This window comes from Cryptotermes secundus, unplaced genomic scaffold (assembly GCF_002891405.2).
Source record: "Cryptotermes secundus unplaced genomic scaffold, Csec_1.0 scaffold120, whole genome shotgun sequence".
Lineage (NCBI taxonomy): Eukaryota > Metazoa > Arthropoda > Insecta > Blattodea > Kalotermitidae > Cryptotermes > Cryptotermes secundus.
In genome coordinates, this window is record NW_019742442.1 from 2269852 (window position 1) to 2295765 (window position 25914).

At 41.3% G+C, this 25914-nt stretch overlaps 1 protein-coding gene across 1 annotated transcript in view; it reads right to left on the minus strand.

Annotated features, from left to right (window-relative positions):
- Positions 1–2200: 2200 nt before the first annotated feature.
- The window catches only part of LOC111873077 (putative fatty acyl-CoA reductase CG5065), a 58484-nt gene continuing 34770 nt past the window's right edge, over positions 2201–25914 (minus strand). Inside the window, exons 2-9 of the mRNA XM_023867466.2 lie at positions 24720–24973; positions 23179–23427; positions 20132–20277; positions 17195–17304; positions 15104–15296; positions 10292–10531; positions 7366–7623; positions 2201–4279 (exon numbers count right to left, since the gene is read on the minus strand). Coding sequence (XP_023723234.1) covers positions 4087–4279; positions 7366–7623; positions 10292–10531; positions 15104–15296; positions 17195–17304; positions 20132–20277; positions 23179–23427; positions 24720–24959 — 1629 coding nt within the window. The 5' untranslated portion in view covers positions 24960–24973 and the 3' untranslated portion in view covers positions 2201–4086. The remainder of the gene's footprint in view (positions 4280–7365; positions 7624–10291; positions 10532–15103; positions 15297–17194; positions 17305–20131; positions 20278–23178; positions 23428–24719; positions 24974–25914) is intronic.

Here is a 25914-nt window from a genome sequence, read left to right on the forward strand (position 1 = left end):
ATTCTTTTCTCTGAGTTCGTTGACGTCCACTGACAAGTGGCTAACACACGAGTCAAAATAGGATGGGACATTTGGAGGCATATCTTATTCGTCGCAAAAATATAGCTATTCTAAAGAACAGTTTATTCTGTGAACGAAGTTACCGTTCTTGATTCTGGTTGTCAGGAAGAGCTGCTCTTATAGTGCCTAAGTGACCACAGAGTGCGTGATATTAGAGAAGAAAAGTCGCTGTTAGATTCCTGTTAATTTACATTTGCTCAATATATGTAATACTCTGATATTTTGTCTTCAGACTTAAGCATGAAAAGTCTTATATTAGAAATTCGTTTTACACAGGATCATTTACAAACGTCCCTTCGCCAAACAGGTAGCATTACTGTAATATACTCCATGTTCTCTGCTGACGAGGTTGCTTCATAATCAGTGACGTAGGTAAATAAGGAAAGAACTCTTCAGCACAAGGCGAAGTAATACCAGAATACTTGACACCTACGTACTGATCACGTGACTCCACACTTGGGGAAAAATAACCGTGCACACGAGAGGTAAAGTGGAATTTTCTAGGAAATATTTGAAAACTTTAGAACTTTTTGGGTATTGAAACCAGAAGCTTCAACCCCGCTAATTTATTGGTGTGAAAATGGGTTCCGTAGGCAGACAGTTGAATCGGTTTTACATTAGTGAAAGGTTTTTATATATATTTCACAGTATAACATTCCCATTTCCGTATCGGTCTTCCAAACGATGATTTTCCAGGAAGTTTCTCCATAGAAAATTCTATATGCGTTTTCTGTTTCAAAACTTCCTACCCACTCGCAATATCTTTATTAACTTAGGTCTACAGAAGCAACATCAACTATTTGACGACGTAGATTTAAATGACCAGTGGATCCAGTGGTCCGGACTTCGACGCTTGGATATTGAAAATTTACGCAGACATTATTAACGTTGAAGAAAGCAGTCTTCTGGGATGTGGCACTATGTAGATATGGTGTTAACCGACCACATCTACATGGTGCCACATCCCAGAAGACTGCTTTCTTCATAGTCATCGCCGTGAAAACCTCAAATCTTACATTATTAACGTTATCATCACATTCACTTGCGCTTTGGAAGAGCAAGCAATTACGAGTACTTTGAAAATGGTCACCTTCATATATCTTTTGAATTGTTCAAATTTCTTGCAACTTCGGAAAGTTAATTTCTCGATTTTACGAAATAGTTCAGTATTTTAAGTTGGAAAGCTACTCATATTTGTGTTTTATTCGACGATTCTTAAGGTTATGAAATCCTAATTACAATGAATTCCTTATACTTTTAGGATAGTTCCCAGAAGTTGGATATATTTTTATAAAATGTGCATTTTTCTCTGAGATATTTTAGTTTACTTCACATCATCAGTCATAAGCTAAATGGAAGATAAACCAAATTTTCGTTACCTTATATTCCGAATCTATGTAAAATATCTGAGGCCATTTAGCATCTATGTTTTGATAAATTTTCAGAATTTCAAAAATATATCATTGCCAATTTCGTCAGGTAAAGACAGAATCTTATGTCGGGTTCTGATATGCAAGAGAAGATATTGATTGCTAGTTCCAGTTGCTTACGCATTCTGTATATTCTCCTGCGTGTTTAAGACAGCCATGTTGGATTGGATTAGCTTGCGTAGTGTTATGCACAGTTAACTCATCAACCTAAATACCAAGAAATTCTGCTTCTAACTGCGCACTAAGTTGCGCATACAACTCAACATCCATTTGCATACCAGAGAACTGCTGGGGCAAATTATATAGGGCTCCGTTGGATAACTTAAATTAAGTTAGGCTTGGTTATGCCAGATCAGGTTTGTGCAATTCACCACTATGCATTATCTTCTACATCCACCTTGGTTCACGGGCTGACTTCGTGGGATGGGTTTGGTTAGGTTTGTTTTGGGTTGGTTTCCTTTAGGTTGCGTTAGGTGAGGTTAGGTCGCAAGATCCGGTTTGTGCAGTACACTACTGCGCACCATCTTGCTCATCCACCCTCTCATTCCGTCATATCCTCCAGAGCCCCAGAGATTGGTTGAGTTCGGTTAGATTTCCAGTTGATATTTACGCAATAGGCCTCTGCGCATTCACCGGCATATCCATCTGCGCACTGGAGTTGTCCAGAATTACATAAATTATATTCACGTAAGAATGTGATTACATTATAATTAATAAAATACTTCGAATTTTAATCATTTTAAAATTGTCAAGAATTACAAAAATATGTTATTATCTTGAATTTATCGCCTTATAAAATTACTGGCATATAATAAACACCACACTTTCTGAATTTATAATATTGTTTTCTTGACTTAATTAGTAATTAATTCATTAGTAATTATAAGTTCCGAAATCACATTTGAAGTCCTTTTTATGTGTTTAATATCTCAGATATTTGTATTCACATAAGGAGCCTCAAACAAAAGGAGGTAGAGAGTGAATAATCCAACCAATATATTTACGTGTAGGTTAATTCTTCTTCTTACTGTTCAAAATATGGCATTCGTTTATGGTCCTCGTTACGCACTATTTCATTTGGTGGAGGGGAATGTTCTGAAAAGTAACTACTCTAAACAACAATTTATGACTTAGAGTGACATATGAGATATCTTTCTTCATATTCCAAACATCTGAGTGGGGCAAATGCCCCCCCCCCCAGTCAAGTAGAGTTTGTGTTCATGAAGAAGTATACTGTGAAATGTGCAATTAAAATGTAACAAAATCTTATTGAACATTGAACAGTGGATCGAATTCTTTTGTTCATTGACGACCATTAATTTAATCTGAGTTGTATATACCTTTTTATTTATCGATTACTTAGAATAAAAATTTACGATATTCTTTCAATGAAATATTTATAATATTTGCTTACCTACAGCAGCAGTTGTTTGAATTGAGAAAAATACCATTGCATAATTTCTAGAGCATACTGTAAATTACTGAGCTGCTATTACTTGTTACTGAAGTATGAGTCATTTCTGAATTATAATCAGAACAATCGAAACAACTAAGCATCTAACAAATGCCAACAATCGTTTAGCATCTCAGATTATTTTAGTTGTTTATAACGACATGAAATTATGAGCAATGTTCTTATTTCAAACTTTTAGATATATTGGCAATTTCTGAGCAGAGAAAATTGTGGGATTAAATGTAAATTTTTTCATTGATATGCGCTTCTCTACTTGTGGTCAGATGGTGCCTTCTGCACGAATATATTGTAACTATTTCCTTTTGCTTCTTGTACACGAAACAATTTCAGCATTATGAGGACGTAAATCTGATCATAACCTCGTATGTCACGAAGTATGACAAATATTACGTTTACGCTGGAACACTTGCCACATCTATAGTATTATTTATTCATAAAAATATATCTATCACACGTAAGAGAAAAATATATTGCAGTTTTCCGGCCTAGGTATCCTGCTCTGTACTATGCAATTGAAATGATAAACGAAATTTCATTTGAATTGCCTCATAGTAGTAGAATATAAGGCTAGTGCTGTTCTGTATGTTTGCAATTAAGTATATTTCGTAGAGTCAGACATTTCGGAAGAATACATCCATTTTTAGGATTGAAGATTAAGGCAAGCAAGAAACCAACGTAGCAAGCAGCAAATTGACCACAGCTTTCCATCTCCTTCTGTTGTATTCTTGGCTGATTGCTTTCGGCTGCAAAGATAGAGGTACATATTCCTCTGAAACCTCGGGATATCTCCGAACTACACAGCGTTATAACCCAAAGACCGTGCTCTTCATAGTCACTGCCATGGGAATGTCCAATCCAATGCACCAGTAACTCTATGGCTTGCAAGGCACTGAAATGGAATTGTCCATTGCTTACTCAAACCCATTGTTTATGTGTCCGCTCAGTACGCAGTAGAAGTCAGCATTAATGAATGCAGAACTGAGTGTGACAAGTTAATTGTATTGTAACGAACTATGCGTACTATAGGTGCCTATTCTATGGTCTAATGCAGACGACGTCTTGCCGTTGCGTTTTTCTTCGTTTTATGTAACTCTACCACAGTGACACAAGGCTTGGCTCCGTTCAGTATATTGTCCCAGGATCGGTACCCATCGCCTCTGGCAGGGCGCGGAGGATAGGTACCATGCTGAACATCTGAGGCATGGAACGTAACGTAAGATGGCCCCATGCAATGATCTCATCAGACCATTGTAGCAACATCCATATGATCAGCAAATAGAAAAGGACACTAACAGTTCGATCCACCCAGTACAATCTGCAACACAAGCAAAGGGCATAATTGAGTGATTGCTGGACTACTGACCCGCCTTTTGAACTGCATATGTTATATATAAATGCTTGCTACCATTCAGTCCAGAACCTTTTGTCTTCGCGTCTGCTGTCCAAAAACATAAAAATTTGAATATACAAAACTATAATCTTACCTGTGGTTCTGTATGGGTGTAAAACTTGGTCTCTGACATTAAAGGAGGAACATAAACTGAGGGTGTTGATGAGAACATTTGGACCGAAGAGAGATGAACTGACAGGAGGTTGGAGAAAACTGCACAATGAGGATCTTCGTAACTTGTACTCTTTTCCAAGTATAATTAGAATGATCAAGTCAAAGAGGATGAGGTGGGCAGGGCATGTAGCACGAATGGGGGTGACGAGGAATGCGTGTAGGATATTGGTGGGAAAGCCAGAAGGAAAGAGACCACAAGGAAGACCAAGGCGTAGGTGGGTGGACTATATTAAAATAGATCTTAGAGAGATAGGACGAGATGTTTTGGATTGGATTGATCTGGCTCAGGATAGGGACCCGTGGAGGGCTCTTGTGAACACGGTGATGAACCTTCGGGTTCCATGAACTACTGGGAAATTCTTGAGTAGCTGCAGAATTGGCGGCTCCTCCAGAAGGACTCAGCTCCATGAGTAAGTAAGTAAGTAAATAAGTAATATGTTATATATAATCGAAAATAAAAGCGTTTGTGAATGGGGAATTGCAATGGATTTTCGAAGGAACAGTCCAGCCTAGTCTGAGGTACAGCACAATAGAGTGCAGTTCCGTACAGTAAAAGTTACTACACTTCTTATTACGCAGTTATTTTACATTCTCCTGCTATTTCATCTCCTTTGGTTCAAATATTCTCCTCAACAACCTGTTCTAAAATTGCATCCTTCCATCTTCTTCCCTTAACATCAGCGGCCAAGTTTCGCGTTCACTCAAAACTACAGAAGCGATTATACTCTTCTATATTTCTTTAATTCTTATGTTTTAAACAGAGTAGGGGAAGTCAGGAGGTTCTGAACTGGTAGCAACAGCTCTCGAGATTAATCTGCTCATGAAACCAATTTTAATTTGTTACTGTCGTCCCCAAATATGTGAAATTATGCTAGGTGTTCAAAAGGTCTATTGTTTGTTTTCATGTTACGATTATGTCTTGCGAAGAGAAGAAGGAAAGCCACGAAAACCCTCAGTCAGAATAATTGATTGATTTCCTGATTAGCATATGAATCCAGGCATTTTAAAATACGGAGTAGTAATTGATAGCGCGCTTTCAGAAAGGAAATGAGTTTACTTCACAACTGTGAATAAAATGTAGAGCTTATTTGGCAGCATGTAAGCTATGGTTCGACAATTCAAATGTCGAGAAGTGTCCAATGTGGAAAGAAGAGATGCTGGTTTATTTTTGTGATGCATTCTCAGCATATAACGGGTTGGGGGGGGAGACACAGGAAATAGGTTAGGAAACAAATTACGATAGCTCAGTACTCATTGCACAACTACGTTCAGTAACAGACATTTACTGGCTTTATCTTCTAAGATGCATAGATGTGAGCAGTACTCTTACATCACTGTTGAACAGACCAAAGTAATGGCTTCTCCCCTAATATCAAGGGCATTTCTGATACTCTAGTCTTTATGACAAATTAACTATCTTAATCCTAAAAGTTAGTCGCGCCGTAGCTCAAGCGGTTAGTCGCTGGCTTCCCACCGCGACGGCACGGGTTCGATCCCGGGTCTGGTCAAGTGCAATTTGTGATGGACAAAGTGGCGCTGGGGCAGGTTTTCTCCTAGTACTTCGGTTTCCCCTGCCAATCTTCATTCCACCAATTGCTCCACAACCACCCTCACCTATCATCTGGGGCTGGTACAATAGGCCAGAAGTGGCCGCAGTACAAGGGACTTAGTTCCCCCCCCCTTGGCACTACAGCCCATGTGGGCCTAAGCCTACCTCCATGAACTCCGTTCACTTCGGTTTTTCTAGATCTTACACATACGGTAGGACTCCTTGCGCGGGTGATCAGCTCGTCGCAAGGCCTCTACCTGTAGCCAAACACAGAAAAAAGCACACAAACATCCAAGCCCTGAGTGGGATTCGAACCCACGATCCCGGCTTCCGAGCGAGCGAAGACAGTGCATGCCTTAGATAGTCCCACCCCACTAGCAATAAAAGAGGTCTATTTCCATTGCATTTTATTCCATATTGATAACATTAGTATCGCCATATGCAACTACGTAAGAGGGATATATTGTAGTAAACTTTATTGTTTATAGTTTATTATATCACTCCCTACATGTTCCGACTTTCCGGGAAATTGTTTTCATGGGCACAAAAACTAATTAATGTCCAGTTTGTTTGGTAATATACAAGTAAAAAACAAAGTCCGTGGTTTTAGTCCGCAAGCGAACTATACCGACCGAGCGACCCCCGCTTGTCAGCAAAGTTAGTGCCAACTTTAGCGGATAGAGGGTGTCGCGTGGTCAGCGCAACGAATCCCCACGGCCGTTAATTTCAGTTTTCTAGACCGGAGCCGCTATTTCCTTGAAATAGCTCCTCAGCTGTCCTCTCGAGGCTGAGTGGACCCCGTTCCAAACACACTACTGGAATCTAACCCGGGACCTCTGGTTCTGTAGCCAGGTACTCTGGCCACTAGACCACAGAGGCGAATTTGAAATACATTTAATCCTTTAAAAGCCAGTACTTAAATCCAATTTATTAACTGAAATATTATGCTCATCCTTCGTTATGCTTACGCTTAACTCAATGATAAATAATACTGCCTTGGTGTGCCGTGAGGCTTGAACATACGAATACGTGTCAAGGTTACTTTCTTCTTTTTTGTGATCCCGTGTAGCCTGGTATAAGTTTACCTGCGTTTCACATGGCTGTGCTGCCTACATCTTCATGGCAGAAAAGGCCGGCGGTGGAAAAGGTACGTTCCTCTGGCAGGCCGGTTGACTTCTACCAGGCTACATGTCCTTGTATTTCATATGACAACAATCCTCATGGTCAGTGCTGCGAGGACCTCAGATCTCGCTAATATGAAGACCCTATCGCGTATAAGCTGCCTTACCTCCTGATGTGTCTCCTCGCTTTGGGCAGTGTAGCCGGGTCCTCCTTCAGGTAGTAATGCCTGGTACCCAGTACAAAGTTCTTGATGTAGTCATCCCAGTCCACCATCTTAATATCCGTGTAAAATGTTTCTCTATCTTTTTCCGTCAAGGTTTGAGGCAAAGCCCTGAAGTTATCGTTCTTAAAGACCCACACCTTGGTCGTGTAGTACTGCAGCACTTCGAGACCTCCTTGAATACGCCGCTGGATCTTCACCATGCTGCGAAACCATTGCAGAATCTTAATTAATTTCCGTTACAGAATCTAGACCTAACATTAAATTGTTCGATCTCAACCCAATGACCTATTATTTATACAAAACAAGGTAAATGAAAGTAAAGATATTCCTGTAACAGGCCATGGAGGTCCATAGGATTGTGAGAGGTTGAGGGCCCCACGTTATCTAGATCAGCGTTTCTCAACCTGTGTTACGCGATGATGGGACAGGTGGTCCGCAAACAGATTTAAAGTAAATTAAATTAAAAATTATCCTAGCAAAACAAACAGATCATGCTAACCCTAATTGTGATTCACGTGTTGTAACGGCGAGTTGTGATACTATTAAAGTCGAAGAAGCAAGCAGTTCAAAGAAAAATGCAGTAGGAAATGTGGCAATTCATATTTAGAACTCGGATTTGCTTGGTGTGGTGATGAAAGTGAACAGAAACCTCGATGTGTTTTGTGTTATGAAGCGTTGTCGAATGAGTGCATGAAACCTGCGAAACTCCGACGTCATTTAGAAACTAAATATTACGATGTGAAAAATAAGCCAATTGATTTTTTTCCTCAGCGACGTTTTTTTCTTTTTCATTGGCGCTACAGCCCTCATTTGGGCCTAGGCCTACCTCCATCAAACTCTCCGTTTCACTTCGGTTTACTAGATCTTAGACATACGGTAGGACTCCTTGTGTGGGTGATCAGTTTCTCGCGAGGCCTCTACCTGTACACAAACATCCATGCCCTGAGTGGGATTCGAACCCACGATCCCGGCTTCCGAACGAGCGAAGACAGTACATGCCTTAGACCGCTCGGCTACCGTGACCGGCTCAGCGACGCAAAGTGACATTAAATCACGGGCAAACTATAATTTCGGTCATGGATTCGATTAATAACAAGGCACTGGAAGCATCCTACCTCTTAAATTTGCGCATAACCAAAACAGGGAAACCTCAATCTATCGTGGAAAACTTACTTCTTCCGGCTATAAAAGACGCATCTCCCAAAATTTTGGTAATATTACATAGGTTTTTAAAAAATAGGCCTAAATAACTTATTGGTCCATACAATTTTCTCAGACATTTTACTGGTCCTTGGGCTTAAAATGGTTGAGAAACACTGATCTAGACAATCGGCTCACATATGGAGGTGAGGCTGTCAGCCGTACGCGCCGGCCGCCCTTTATCCCCCAGGAAGATTCCTGGTACTCATTTTTGTTAGAGGCTGAATCGACCCCAGGGCCGTAGTGCAGCTGGAAGGATTAGGTCAATTGAAAAAATCCACTTCATCGGGACTCGAAACCGCGACTTTCTGGTTTGTAGCATAATGCCTATGTTTCAAATGCACAACTTCAGAGTGTAATACCAGACGGGTTGTTTGTTGTCTGGTTAGTTATTGCCATAATTCACCAAATACCCTGAAGATCATTCATTGCACTGAAATTGTGTTGGATCATTTTGGTGAGAGAATTTTCTCTTCATAGTCTCTTCTCTCTGCAGTTTTCCTGCTGTAGCAGGCCTCTAGTTTGTTTGTTTCTTATTTTCTTTCGTGTCTGCATAAAATGATTTAACTGAGAGTGTAGTTCGGTTAATGACTCGAATTTGTTTCTAAATATTACCTCTGAAAGAAATAACTGAATTGAATGAACGTTTAAATTGCCTGCTTTATTTTCTCTGTCTCCTGAATATATATATATATATATATATNGTGTGTGTGTGTGTGTGATTACATGATTAACTGATGCCAGTTTAGAGAGTGATGGCAAATCAACACAGGATTCGCTTAATGCGAACTCACTGACACGGAATGCAGCCAAGGGTCGAGCAAGAGGTGAAATATCAATTGAAAACATGGGTTGTAATATCATCTGTCCGATCGAACCTGTTGTACATCTCAGGGACAGTGACGAATAAGGATGGAGCTTTGGCAAAATGGTGGCTGACAGGGAGAAACTCAAGCACTCAAAGAGAACCTAACATCAGGGCTCCCTTGACTATCACAGATTTCATGTGGACTGTCCTGGGATTGAACCCAGCCGGAAGAAACAGGCAACTGAATGGATGAGCTGGCGATTACCTCCACCTTGTCGTGGTGGTGGAGCTTGCGTGACTCTGTGACCTGGAGAGCTATGCCGGCGGTAGTTTAAGTACCAGTAAGGTCACCCATGCCGGAAAGGTCAAAGGGTAGAGTCCAGACTAAGAGAGATACCCTGGTCCTCCAGTTTTGGGGTTGGTCTTGAGGCTAACAACCTCATCCTGTACGAGTAAAAAGAATTTTGTTCAGAAACCTAACAACCAACCTTAAGACTGGTTGTAGAGGAGGCCAAGGCTCACCCAGGCCTGTAGCGCCGAGTGGTAGGTAGGTAGGTAGAGCAGGTTGTTGGTTCTTAGGCCATTTAATGACATTTTGTAACTATATGTGCTGTGTGACGTCAAATTATTGTGGTTGTAAGGGATGGATTTGAAATGATGTTAAAGGTAATGTTCTTAGGTTATTTTGAATGTACGATCAGCAATCTATCTGTAACAGCTGAGGGAAACCATGAAGAATGTCCAGACTTTGGGCCGAAATTGAATTCTGGAAGCTCTCAGTCACGAGGCATGACTACAACTGCAATATTCCTCCAGAACCCATAGAGATCATTCATCTGCTGTCGAACTGACATTACTTACAAGGGCTTCTTTCCACAGAGGGTGACGAGGATATCGATTAAATAAGCAGGGAGAAAGTGAAAGAAAATCACGCAGAGGGTGTGCATGATCCACGAACTCTTGATGCTTCCATCAGGAAACCAGATGGCATCGCTCAGCGGGTTCTCATACAGGTGCTTCCTCCCAGTGTCCAGAATGTGTCTCCAGGTCAGGGGGTTGTCTCCAGACTCCGTGATATTGCAGACTAGCGGTTTGTTTAGTCTGAAAATAAAGGATATTCACTGTTACTGTGAAATAGGGGTCTTCCAAAGAAAAATTTAATTTTCCTATAAACATACTCTGAACTTACTGTTATTAAATCTTTGTAACGAGTAATGCATGAAGAATTTTGAGAGGATACTTACAAAATGGCGACACCGAAGACCTAGAATATGATGTGAGGATATCGTTACGGTATATCCTAAGTACACAAGTTGTGTCGGTGGGAGGTGTAAGGGACTGGCTTATGATGCGTTCAGTAACGATATTTGGTATTCGTGGCAGTGATTTTCTATCTGGTCCGTGCCGTTGCGAATACCTCCAAACAGTTGATCTCTCTCTCCACAATAAATTATATCTCACTTTTCCCGTGACTTTTCACTTTCACCCACTCTTTTACTACACTTTCTTCCTCTCTCCTAATTTATGTCATCACAAGGTTTTTCGTTTTCTTCTATTTTCAAGTAATTGCTGAGCTGATTCCGAAGTTCCAAGCTGCCATTGCGTGTTTCTCATAAAGAACTCTTGACAACTATTCATCAATGTTAAGCCCCGTTGCTGTCAAAGCCACCAAATTATTTTTTCCAAATTATATAATTCGGTCTAAAAGTTTATGACTATGGTATATTAATAAAATTATTGTGTTTCTGGATATTATCCATCGTCCTGTTTTTATGTAAAACACACAACGTTTCTGAGGCTGGATTAGGTCTCCGTCTTCAGGTGAGACCTACTCAGTTGGGCTTAGTTGATAGAGCTCCGTATCTCAGGCAGAGATAGAATCCGGTCTCCGAAACTTTATGTGTTTTAAATAAAAGCAAATAATTGTATATCATTCGACATTAATTCAGGAAATAAAAGTTCAGCGGCCTCTGTCGCAAGCTATAATTTCCAACCATTCTAACGTCTTCACTTTCATGGAACACTTATCAAAGGTACGAGAGAGAGAAGCCCGGGAAATCTGTAATATTTTCAGAAGTGAAGATGACACATCTGTGTTCCCACCAAAAATCTATATGAACTTCTCCTCTTTCCCGAGCATTCTATATTCCGTGACTTGATAATTCTAATAGTATTTGGCGAGGAGTACAAATTATATAACTCAAAATTATATCATTTTTCTCCAGCCTTCTGTTGTTTCCTCCTTCTCGGACCTAAGCCCAAATATTTTTCTCCTTCCTGGTCCCAAGTGCCCTCAATCTGTTTTCCTTCCTTAATGTGAGAAATCAAATTTCATAGCCATACAAAGCCACAGTAAATTATAGTTTTGCATATTGGAATCTTTACGTTTCTAGTTAATAGACACCCACTTACAACTCAAGGAACTGAGTCCTTCTTGAGAAGCCGCTAATTTTGCTGCTACTCAAGAACTCAGCATTTTATGGAACCCGAAGGTTCGTTATCATGTTCGCAAGAGCCCACCATTGGTTCCTATCCTGAGCCAGATCAGTCTAATCAATAGCATCCCATTCTATCTCTTCAAGATCCATAGACCGGAAGACAAGAAGTTATAGCAGACTTTCCCAGAATTCAACGTGTTCTCTTAATTTTGTTCGAATGAAATTTGTGTTTGTGTCGTTCCCATATATTTGAACATTTCTTCGTTTTCAAAGGCTTTGTTAGCTGTCTCTATGAGATAAGACTTTGTCATACACTCTGCTGATGAAACATGAACATATAACTGTTCTTCTTTTCCTTTTTTTTTCCTTATTCGCAAAGTGGGGGGTGGAGTCCAGTTGTGTCCCCTCGGCACGTCGGCCACTGATTTGCCTATTGCACCTACCCCTGGTGATTATGATGATGGAGAATCTGGTGGAATGAAGATTGGCAGGGGAAATCGAAGTACTCGGAGAAAACCTGTCCCAGCGCCACTTTGTCCACCACAAATTCCACTTGACCAAACCCGGGCCGCCATGGTGGGCACCAGTCTCCTTACTAGCGTCAAATAGGGCTTCCATCTGTTTCTCTAAGATAGGTCTCTGTTCAACCAATACATTTGTATCACAGTATAGACCGGAATCTGCCATATGTCCCAATCAGCTTACACCTAGTGTAATTTTAAATTATGATGAAACTCTATTTCTTCTGCTTGTTCATTCTATATTAATTTATTTGAACCCCTTTCCGGACTCTAGATATATACTCGTATCTATCTAGACTCTAGAGCCTTTTGTTGGGCCTTGGCCGCTTTCCAGATTCATGATCTATTACACATTCGTTAGGACTCCTTGGATTGGGTAACAGCCCGTCGCAAGGCCACTACCTGAACCCACAGGAAAGAACGAAAGCAGAATAAACGCACACAGATATCCATACCTCAAGTGGGATTCGAACCCACGACATCAGTGTTGGACGGGCTAAGACGGCAGTTAAGGCAGTTCATTGGTAAAATAGGCCAGAAGTGGCCGCAGTAAAAGGGACTTAGTCCCAATCCACTAGCAATAAAAAAAAGAGAGTTCATGCATTAGCTAGTCCGGCCATTGTGATCGGCATTTTCGGACTGTACACATTCTCAGACTGACGGGACTGATCAGTTGTTTGATTTAAGCTGAAGATTCCTACCTGATGCATACTTTTGCAAAGTAACGGTCTTTGGAAATCAGACTGAAGGTTCAGCACCGACACTAACAAAGCTCTCCAGAGGTAATTCAAAGAACAGTTCTTATCACCTGAGCTCTTCAGTTTTTACAAAAAATTTAAACGTAATTCTCATTTATCCGTTGCGTGCTACACGAATGAAGAAGAAAAATTTTATTTGACAGTATGTAACCTTGTAATCAATTATCAAATATATTTTGACAAATGTTACCTCGGAGTATTTGAAGTGGATTTTTGTGGGTGAAGTAAAAAAGTAAACCTATCCCTGTAACAGGCCGTGAAGGCCCATAGGGTTGTGAGATGTTCAGGGTCTCACATTATCTAAACAGTCGGCTCAAAGATGGCGGTAAGTTTGTCAGCCTTACGCACCGGCCGCGCTTTACTCCACAGGAAAATTATTTAATTAATTCCTGGTACTCATTTCTGCTAGAGGCTGAGTCGACCCCAGGGCCATAGTGCGGCTAGAAGGATTAGGTAAATTGAAAAAAAAATCCAATGACCTCATCGGGACTTGAACCCGCCACCTTCCGGCTTGTAGTGGGTACATTAATAAAACTGAAGACATTTCGTAAAAGCAGGGAATTTCTTGATCAGATGAGCAATAGTAAACTCCCCCCACAAAATAAGGTCTTCTATCACAGAAGTGAATATTTGTTTACTTAACTTCGTTATAATAGTATTGTAGGAATTATTCGTGTGCCTTTCCGAACCTGTGAAACGCAAAGGAAATTATTTTATTTCCTATGGAATCTGCATTTCCCTCTTCTGGTTTCGAGCCGTTGTGCCTCAGCGGTGGAAATTACGTTTGGTGACGCATGGCTGTTAGTGATTCCCTAGGATGGCCCATCAGCTTGGAGCAACAGCTATAATTAATTACACAGTGGATGACGTCCAGAGAGTTGTCTCAAGGTGATCGAGATGAAAAAATTTCACAACTGAAATTTCCCTGAAGATTTTTGGGGGGGAAAAAAGTGACAGTGCAAAGAAGTCAGTCAGAGTCTTTCCAAGAACAACAATGACTTTCCACAGGTGTCTTTCGAAGTGCATAATAAAGTGTATAATGTACCTCAATAAATGACATGTTGAAATCACGTTTCTTTCGTGATAACAGCGGAATAAAATGCTGACAAAATGTGTCACAATTCACCGTCTTCATTATTACTTTGACAATTATTGCTTGTTGCATGGTTATTTCACGATGCTGTTTCAACTGGGAAAGTTAGCGTATACATATTACAGCTAATGAGATGGGAATATCATTATGAGTGGTAAATTAAAATTTGGGAACGATATAATCATCCTGGCCTCTTTCCCTGCATCCGACTGGAGACACCGAGGAAAGCAAGATCCCTGAACAGGCTAATCATTGCAGTGTTGCTGTCATATCAGTACTATTGCAATTGTTAAATCCGTATAGCGACGGGCTACGGGGTTTAATTTTCTACAGTGACAAGATATTTGTCTCTTATCCTCAGCGTCCATACCGGATCTTGGGCTCACCCAGCCTCCTATCCAATGGGAACCAGAGGCTCTTTCCTCAGAGTTAAAGTGGCTAGAGCGTGGAAATAACCAGTCACCTCCATCTAGTGCCAAGGCCAAGAGTGGAGCAAAACTTCCACTCTCTCATACGTCCTCATGGCGTGGTGCTATACCTTTGCAATTATTATGTTTCCGGACATTATCCATCGTCTTATCTCTATCTAGAAACTGTTCTGTTTATTTTTCAAAACACAACGTTTCGGAGACTGAATTCTGTCCGGTCCGGAGATAGGGACTAGCTAGGGACTAGTCTCCGAAACGTTGTTTTGAAAAATAAACATGACGGTTTCTAGATAGAGATAAGACGATGGATAATGTTAGAAACATAATACTTGTACTAATGTACCGTCGGCACAAACTTTTAGATCTTACTTGACATACCTTTACTTCTCACACTTGGAAGATCCAGGTGCAATACAGACTATTTAGGAAGCCTACCTGAGATTCGCTACCTTCCAAGCGAGAATGATGATGGCGTTGATGGCTATGTCACACGGCATTATGTCTGCGTTGTACTCGGCCCGGCAGTGCATCGAACGGATGACCCCCTTACCCGCTCCCACAAGGAGCCCGGTCGGTCCGTTCAAGTTTTCTACCCACCCGGAAACTGGAGCCTTCCACGTACCCGTCACTGTAATAAAGAACAACAAGATCTAACTCCGCGACCTGTAATCCGCAAGCGAACTATACCGACCGAGCGACCGTCGCTTGTCGGCGAAGTTAGTACCAACTCTTGCGGATAGAGGGTGTCACAAGAAACAATCAGTTTCCAGTAGTTGTTTTGTTAAATTCGCGGGTTATGCCCCTAAACATTCTGCCTGTGTGCATGTTCTATACCTCTAAGAGTCAGAATGAGCAACATAAGCCTCTTCTTTCTTAACTCTCGCATCTTCATTAAAGGTGAATTGTGACCCGCTATGCAAAACGTTCTGCTACTTTCTTAATACTAAAGTCAATAAAATTGCAAAATTTTTGCTCACATTACGCCTAAACGACTACAAAAAAAAACTCCGTGGTCTATAGTCCGCAAGCGAACTATACCGACCGAGCGACGGCAGCTTGTCGCCGAAGTTCGTGCCAACTTTGCGGATAGAGGGTAGCATGTGGTCAGCGTAACGGATCCTCACGGCCATTAATCTCGATTTTCTAGACCGGAACCACTGCTTCCTTGAAATAGCTCCTCAATTATCCTCACGAGGCTGAGTGAACCCCGTTCCAGAACCACTACTTCTCAGAAAATCTGGTAGCGCCCGGTATCAAACCCGGGCCCTCTGGATCTGTAGCTAGGGACTCTGACCACTAGACCACAGAGTCGGTCCAGTAAGCAAGGGGTTTGAAGAATTGGAGTTAGCTTCATTGTCTTTTTTCACTCTGTGCCATTCTCACTACCGTTTGAATTAGGATCCAAGTATCCTACGCAGCACCAATGAATCCAAAACAGTATTCACACGCATTAAACATGGAGATGAATGGGGTCATATGCATACCTTCTCCCATAGATAATAGTGAACTCTGAACACAAGAAAGGACCGAACGTCGAGGTTGAATAGCTAAAATCCATAATCCATTGTCATCTTATCGTATGATGTCACATGTAAGCCACGAGTTTGAAAAACATCGTTAAATACATTCGACATCTTATCAGGGTACAGTCAAATTGCGATGGCGCTTCAAGGTTAGCCAGTTTTATTTTCTTATTTCCCTTTTCTTGAAGGCGCGACCACAAGATTTTTCTATTGAAACGCTGTAAGCACTCCTCTCCCGCGTGTGCTACACACCCTGCTCATCTCATCCTCTTTTACTCTGTCATTCAACTAATATTTGGCGAGGAGTACAAGTTATGTAGCTTCTAAGGCTGCGCCATAGCTCAAGCGGTTAGTCGCTGGCGTCCCATTGTGGCGGCCCGGGTCTGGTCAAGTGGGATTTTTGGTGGACAAAGTGGCGCTGGGGCAGGTTTTCTCCGAGTACATCGATTTCCCCTGCCAATCTTCATTCCACCAATTGCTCCACAATCACCCTCATCTATCATCTGGGGCTGGTACAATAGGCCAGAAGTGGCCGCAGTACAAGGGACTTAGGCCCACCCCACTAGCAATAAAAAAATATGTAGCTTCTAATTACGCAATTTTCTTCAGTCTCTTATCACTTCCTCCCTCTTTAGACCAAATATTCTCCTCAGCACCCTGTTCATTTGGACTTCTCGACTGCTATCTAAAGAGTAAACATTAAAATATATACAACATGCAGTGAATATAATGTATGGCTCCAGACTGTGTGAAAACATTTCGTAACATTCAGACAAGCTAAGCAAATATTAGTTTCTCAAGAAGGACTATGCTCTATCTTATTTAGTTATTTGCAGTTTCAGTGTGACTCTTAACGGGTTTCTGTCTTTAGTAAATGGGCATCTGGGACACTATTATATGTAAAATCATGAAGAACTCGTTTGGAAAGCATGTGTTCTTGAATGGCAACTTCCCATTCTTGTGGCTTCAGCCCTACTCACAAATGATAACAGTGTCCTTTTACCTATTGACGGTCTGGCGATGGCAATGGGGAACTTGGAACTGTAGTTGGTCACCAGCTGCTCAGTCAGGTTCTTGGAGTAAGCGTACGTATTGGGCAGGTTACCCATAAGTCTGAAAAAAATGACACACTATTACTTCTACCTAACATTCTCTATTTAAATTCAGAACATAAGAATGTCTTGAATGTGCTGAGGAGAATTTACAGAGAGCTAAGAGAGATGAATTAGCACGGAGTTAGATAAATTTATACAAATCGAACTTTACGGTTCGTACTGTGTTTTGTAATCGAATAAAACCATAACGAAATGATCAGGCATACTGCACTAAGGGAGAAACAATAAATCCATGGCTGAAAAGTCTGAAAGAAAGAGAAAATTTTGGAGAAAAGGCGTAGATTAACTGATCGATTCTGAAGCTATCTGACCATGCTGCTTCAACTGCAGAGCATATACAGCGTCCAATGAAATAGAAACTTGATTCATAATTCTCTACCTGATTATTTAATGAAGCTGTCATTAACGAAATTATATAGCTTTGATGGTAGGATAATAATAAGAAAATGTGGAGCAATTAGTGAAATGTGAATTGACAAGGGAAACCAAAGTACTCTGAGATAATCCGCCATAGTGGGAAACCGACGACTAACCACCTGAGCTACAGCATGATCTGTCTTTAACGACGCCCTTTCAATATAATAGTCCATATGACGTCGAATGTGGTTAATAGATAATCATGAATGGTGGCATGTAAAGATGTGAAACAAAGGACTCTCTCGTAGTTCACAAACAGAAAATGAGAATAACCACGAAAGATGTCAGCCAGGATTTCCCGTAGCCAAACCGAGATTTCAGTCGGGAGCTTCCCTATTGCAAATGCAGATCATTACTCCAGCATCAGCGAAGCCCGACACAGAAAGTATAAGAGGCTTAAACTTGGCGGCGGTCAGGCATACGACCGTTCAAGTGACTAGACTGCCGTGGTAGCTAATACTACTAGGATATTTATATATATAAAGGGCATAATCTGCTGTACCTAGCCTGGACTGACAGAGGCTGTGTATATATTGTACATAGAAGTAAGGATTAAGTGTGTATTTGTAAATGTATGTAAATACAGACAATAGACTTAATACAGACTGACTGACAGATGACAGACCCGACCTCTCGTCAGAGAGGGCGCTAGACATGGACAGGACGGTAACTTTCATTGAAAAGAAATATCTGGTCATGAGCCCCACCTGGGGCTCGACACCAAGACAAACAGACTGACCGACCGTCAGTTGTAACATGACCCTTGCCCTTGCCTTACTCCAGCATCAGCCAATTCGCTTTCTGGAATATACGTTACAGAATATTAAAACAGATCTTCGAGAACCAGGGATAAACAAATGTGAAACTGATTAAACTCTCTCTCGATAGGGTCAGAGGACGATATGTTCTGAACCCGGCAATAGATCTTCGAATACCACAAAATAAATTCATATCTGAAGAAGTTTCTGTACTGTCATATAGTTATACTAAAAACTTAACGTGCCTGGAACTATTTCCTCACTGACACTTGTGCACATTTTTTTGTGCTAGTGGAAAAGGCCCGTTCAAAATTCAACTCGGGGCCTACCATAAACTTCCTTTAACTCTTAGCATCTTTTCTTACGGGTTAGATGGCATCCCTTTTATTTGTCCTTGCATAAGCTACGCAAATACCGTGGCCGTCTAACGACTGATGCCATCTATCGGACATTGAAGCTAACTACGTCCTCTTGTGCGTGCGTAACATACGTTTTCGTCACAAAACCGTCTCCCACTCCAAGGTAAAGTTTTCCCTGTGCTTAATTAAGCACAGGACCATGAAGACGTATGGGGGAGTGGAGATATAGTTTCATTATTCTTTACCTCGACCCTAGATGGCGGTGAGCGATCAGCTTCACACCCCGTCCGCTTTACAACCGGGGAAAGAGCCCCTGGTACACATTGCATAGGAGGCTGGGTAGACCCAGAGACTGTTTGGACTATATGGGAAAGAAAATAATTGCTTGTCGCTGCCGGGACTCAAACCCCGGCTCGTCCCATAATGTATATACATGTATAGTACAATAATATGAAGAATATACAATACTAGTATTCCCTAGCACGCGTTATAAATTACTGCAACTGATGGAAAACTCCGAATTGAATTTGCAAGACATGATATTTATTGCTCTTTCAATAAAAACTCATTCTTGCCGTATCTCTATTAGTTAAAACTACTTCTTAGTCCGGATGATTGTACTAACTTCTCGTTTTTGCTAGGGAGTACTAGTTTCCTCAAAGAGCACGCGGTGGCGTAGTTGGTTGAGGCACTATGCTACCAGCCGGAAGTTCGCGGGTTCGATTCCCGATGAGGATTTTTCAATGGACCTATTCTTTCCAGCAGCACTATGACCCTGGGATCGACTCAGCCTTTAACAGAAATCAATACCAGGAATCTTCTTGGGCGTAAAGGGCTGCCGGCACGTAAGACTGACAACATTACCGCCATCTGTGAGCCGATTGTCTAGAAAATGTGGAAGCCTCGACGTCTCACAACCCTATGGGCCTCCACGACCACTTAAGGGGGGTACTAGTTTTCTCTAACGTGCTTAAAGACTCCAAATTTTGACTGCTAACAATCGACAGTAACGGATTTTGGGTTTTTACTGTAACACACACACACACGTATATAAGGGGTTGAGCAAACTAATGGAAACTCTACAGATATTGTAGACATTTCTTTATAAATATGGTGTTGGTAATTGGTTATTAAACTCTGGATTGAATTATAAAGCTAGAAAGCAATTAAAGGTTGGAGTCTGATTTGAGAAGAGTTTCTTGAATGCTGTATTATCAACACAACATTGAATTGGTTATCGGGTGGTAACATAATCGCCAGGCCATTGATATCTTGAGATCCTTGTACTCACTTTGGTGTTACTGAGTCTAGGGCTTCGTCGTCCATCCACTCGACCAACTGCAGGATGTTGCGCGGGTCGGTGGGGGATGCGTACGTCACTTCCCCCAGCACAGCCTCGTCACAGTGACAGTAGGCAGTGGAAACATGTACGAAGGCCTAAAAGTAAGAGATTCCAAATAGATTCTAGTCCTCGAAATAAAAGTTAATTTTAGAGAGCACAACACATCTTCTACTATTCATCTCATGTAACAAATCAAAACAAACAAATCAAATTTACATAATTTTCTTTGGACGATTATGTGAACCTGACAGTTTAGTGGGATGTCTGAGATTCTCGAAGTGATGACTGTGAAGACGACTCTCTAATGAGATGCAACGCGGTGCAGTTTAGTATATAGTTACGACGTTTCGGAGGAGCCTGCTGCCTCCATCGTCTATCCAGAAAATAGATGCAGCATGTTCCTCCGCAACATTGGTCCGTATCGAAAAAATTACGCGAAATCACATCCCAGAAGACATTGTTTTGTTTATTTTAATTTATTTCAGATTAGGCACGGTAGTTTCGAATGATAGGAGATATGTGAACAATGAATTGGAAAGGACGTGGAACCAATTGACGTTGGCCTAATTTGAGGCACTATTCAATTACTTTTCTGAAGAAGCTAAGGAACAACTTAAAGAATCTTCATCAGAAGGGCCGGTATCTGGGACGAGATTTACACCAAGGACCTTACAAACGGGAACATGAATACCAACCACCGACTTCGACGTTCAGTCTGTGAGTTTGGAACAAATTTTGGACCATACAGATATCCTACTGCAAGCTTAGCTCAGTGATTCAAAAGCAATTGCACACGGAAGTCACTGGTCCTTAAGGGACGAGCGAAATTTATAACTGAAGAATTACCTATATGCCTGTATCTGTATTATTTCCACTAACATAAACTTAAAGTAGAGTAAATTAATCGTATATAATCTAGTTGCAATGCATCTTACTTTCATATTTATTTTAGTTTGATATTCAGGAGAGATGAAGTGACAGGAGGTTGGAGAACATTGCATAATGATGAGCTTCATAACTTGTACTCTTCTCAAAACATAATTAGAATGATCAAGTCAAGGAGAATGAGGTGGGGAGGGCATGTAGAACGAATGGGAGAGAAGAGGAATGCATATAGGACATTGGTGGGAAAGCCAGAAGGAAATATACCAAGGTGTCTTGGGAAGACCAAGGTGTAGGTGACTGGACAATATTAAAATGAATCTTAGAGAAATAGAATGGGATGGTATGGATTGGATTGATCTGGCTCAGGATAGGGACCAGCGGAGGGCTCTTATGAACACGGTTATGAATCTTCGGGTCCCATAAAATGCTGACAAATTCTTGAGCAGCTGCAGAATTGGCGGCTCCTCAAGAAGGGCTCAGCTCCATGAGTAAGAATATTCATAAGGACTTGTAAAGCCAGGAAAGGAATAAGCCCTAACTCATGATATATATATTTCTACAGTATATATAACATGTAACATGTAATGCTACTGGGGACCTGCGTATAAAAAGTAAATTGGAAAATGAAACAGGACACCTTATCTCCTAGTTCTGAAAATTCGATATAAGTCTACAAGGCCTCCATGTTGTCCAGACTCCTGCAGTAGTTGGTGTATATAATAGATTTCACTGAGTCTGTGAAAAATGGGGCACCTTTGCTTCATCCCCGACGCGCACCGTCAACATTAATCGAATTTTGGTGAAAATCATTACAAATGTGAGCCCGAAGGACTCTACTTTGGCTTTGGTTCGTGCGGCAGAATACGCCGCCTGTTTGAGGTACCACCCCTGAGGTGAACCTCCAAAGTCAATTGTCAGTTTTCCCTTTCATTACCATGCATTTTAGAAACACCTTTCATCAGTTGCAAAGAAAGCATATTGGGCTATTCTGTAACATTAGTTTTAAGTATCATTCGGTGAGCCGGGATAGCATGGTCAGTACAGTGACTAGCTGTGAGCTGGACGACAGAGATACTTACTGACGAGGTCAGCTAAGTTCTCTCCGGCCAACAGAGGCTACTTCTCAGCCTTGCTTCCCGCTTCGTGCCGAAGTCTGATTGTGTGAAGCTTCAATCCCATGCCCCGTGGCGTAGTGTTCAGGTACTGAAGCGACTTTGCTTGTCATGTTAACACTAATAATAGTTTAATGTAAATCATTACTTCACAGTTTATTCAATCAGTATTACTTTTATTATCATCTGGCTTGTCACCCAGGCAAGTATTAATGGTAGGTTACCTCTACAGCGAACAAAACCAGCATGCGAAACGTCCATGACAAGACTGCACCACCCACGTATCCACTCATTGCCACTACCATAGACTTCTGTATACAGAGGAGTGTCTCATTCTAGGCATGTGTGTACTGTATACTAGGAGACAGTGTGTGTATGTGACAGGTGACAAGTCTCTTTTCGAAACGGTGTCATGTGAGGAATGAAACTGTAACTTAATTCACTGTTTTTGTCGGAAAAGGAGGGAACAAGATAAAAGCATAAAAGGGAAAAAAGAAAGGGAAAATGGGTTGAAGACATGAAAGGGACAACTTCCCTTTGATATTCAATATATTTCTCCAGTCATGTTTTTACAACTCGGTGACTATTTGCTGATGCTTTTAGTAGAAACAGGTTAGATCGTCTATGTTAATCTAACTCCATGGCATTATCTCCTGCTCAGCTGGCTAAGAATTTCCTTTCTTTATGGACTCGGATGGTTCATTCCCTTGTTCAAAGAATACTGCCACTATGTCCTAACTTAAGCCAACTAGATCTCCCAAGTAGCCTCCTTAATTAAGAATTTCCGACTAAAATTTTGTATGTATTTTTAATTTTCCTTATGTATGCTGCATGTCGCAGGTATCTCCTCGTCCTTAATCACCCTAGTAGCAATAAATGAGGAGCAGATGTCGCCAATCTCACATACTGTAACCTATGTTAAAGTAGTAACTTAAACACAGATCCAACTCCAGGTGTATGTGTTCACCTCACTCTGGGTACCTGCACCCCGGTACTCACATCCAGACTGTCTATGTCCTCCGCGAGCTCCAGAACTCTCTGCGTACCCAGTGTGTTGTATCTAACGGCATACTTCAGCTTCTGGTCAAACCGAACGTTAGCTGCGCAGTGGAAGATCACAGAAACTTTCTTCTTGATCAGGGACCTGTCCTCACGGGACAGTCCCAGGTTCTCTAACGTGACATCACCTTTCATTACAACCAGCTGTGATGCGAACCCAGGACGTTCGTTACGAAGTCTGTCGAATATCTGGAAGTATATACAGACTGTAAGACACTGACATTTTGTAGCAGGCTCTCTTGGTCTCCGTACTCGTATCGTACGAGTGTACAAGACACGTGCTTCGAGAGCAAACCACGTCTTAGACACTAGAACGCGTTCAGGGTAAATCATTATTTTTCTGAGTCCAGTTGAAATGAGGTACCCTTTTAGACAGTGAAGAAAATAATTCGGGGGCACGCGGTAGCCTAGTTGGTTGAGGCACTATGCTACAAGCCGGAAGGTCGCGGGATCGAATCCCGATGAGGTCATTGGATTTCTTCAATTGACCGAATACTTCTAGCCACACTATGGCCCTGGGGTCGATTCAGCCTCTAACAGAAATGAGTACCAGGAATATTCTTTGAATGTTCTTGGGAGTAAAGGGCGGCCGGCGCGTAAGGCTGACAACCTTACCGCCATCTATGAGCCGATTGTCTAGAAAATGTGGGAACCTCAGCAACTCACAACTCTATGGGCCTCCACAGCCTGTTACAGGGATAGCTTTACTTTTACTTTTTCACTAGATAATACGTGGGTAAGTCAATAAGTAAGTTACAAATGGATATTGAACTTAAACAAGTAAGAGCACTGATTTGAAGAATGCTTTCATTTCTCAACATAATCTCCCTCTACAATGAGGCACTTGTCCCATCATTTCACAAAACCCTGAAAATCAGCAGCATAAAATTCTTTGGGCTGCTGTCGGAAACAGGCGTTGATTTCCCTTTCTACAGCTTCATCGTCGGGAAAATGTTCAGCTGAAAGAAGATGTTTAAGAGGGCCGAACAAATGGAAGTCACTTGGAGCAAGGCTCATCACCTGTGACAATTCGGGCTAGCATATCGTGTCCTTCATCATGGTAGGGATTGAGATGCTGTAATGCCAGACCCATTCTTTGCATTTTGTATTGTGGGGTCAGCATGCACGGCACCCATCGTGCACAGACTTTGTGAAAACCTAACCTGTCATGCATTATGAGGTAGGCCATGCCGTGTGAACACGCCTGGTTCCGACAGCAGCCCAAAGAATTTTATGCTGCTGGTTTTCAGGGGCTTGTGAAACGATGGGACAAGTGCCTCATTGTACAGGGAGATTGTGTTGAGAAATAAAAGCATTTTTCAAATCAGTACTCTTATTTGTTTAAGTCCAATATCCATTTGTAAATTACTTATTGACTTACCTACGTAGTTCAGACATCATTCTTCAGTCCTGTGGCCAGTACATGGAGTACCAGCAGGATTTGGGACAGTACTCGTATATGTCACATGACCAAGTCTTACCTGGCTCCGGATGAGTTCTTCTTGTCGGATCCGGACGTCGTTGCCCCGCTTGGGTCTCATCAGCAGGTAAATGGTAGCGATGTCCGGACAGGATCGCAGCAGCTTCTCCAGCAGAACCTTTCCCATGAACCCGGTACCTCCCGTGACGAAGACACAACGTCCCTTGTAGAATCCCGGGACGTCAGAGGCGGAATTCATTGTAACGTCTCTTTCGTCACTGAGTCCTCGTGAGATGTTCATTTCCCGTTTGTTTACTGCGAATGGCAAGAACCGAATGCAAAATTTTCAGTCTGTACTGGGCAAAACCTGAAATGTTACACAGTTCTATATCTCATTATGCATTAATTTGACAAGTGAAGGGTCTGGTTTCATTAAACCTTAAACTGTTCGTGGTTGCTTCAGAATTTAAACGATCAGGGCTTAAAAACAAAAGACTTAAATAATTATGTGGGTGGTAATATTGGAGAGATGGAATTGAAATAAAATTTATCTCACGAACCGTAGAGTAGATCTCCTGAACTATATTCCTTTTCAGTTACAGCCGATTGGTTTAGTGCAGAGGAACATATTGATTCGGAAGTTAATATGATCTACTGATAGTTCTGTTTTCCAATCCTAACGCAGATATGGGGCTATAATAAAATATCCTCTGCACACTCTAATGCTGATCGTCACTCTTCGCTCAGTTACAGCCTACGCGTTAAATGCAGGAAGAGATACAGAGACAGAATATAGTCTGTCTCTCGGATTTCCTTTCTTATTTCTTTCTTTCTTATTTTCACCACATATTGAACGTATTCTACACACCTACTGTGTTGTCGATAACACAGGTCTGCAACCAAAAAAAAACTGCATAGGATATTTTTACTGTTTCTTATAGATTTTTACTCACTAAAACCGGAAAAAAATAGTAAAAAAATTCATCACGTCAATTTTTTTGCAAAACTCATATTTTTAGTTTAATTTTGCGTGAAATTTCTCTTCAACATGAAATCTGGTGTCCTATTGTTGATTCTAAAAACCATATCCAATAATTATTTCTTACTTTAAAATAATATTTATAAGAGTTAATCTAAAATATAATACAAATAGAAAATTGGTGGGATGGGGGGGCAGTGGAAGGGGTTGGTAGGGTGGGTTTGGCGGTGTGAGAAGCTCAGGCGATCATGTCCCAACACGTTTACTTTGTTTGTAG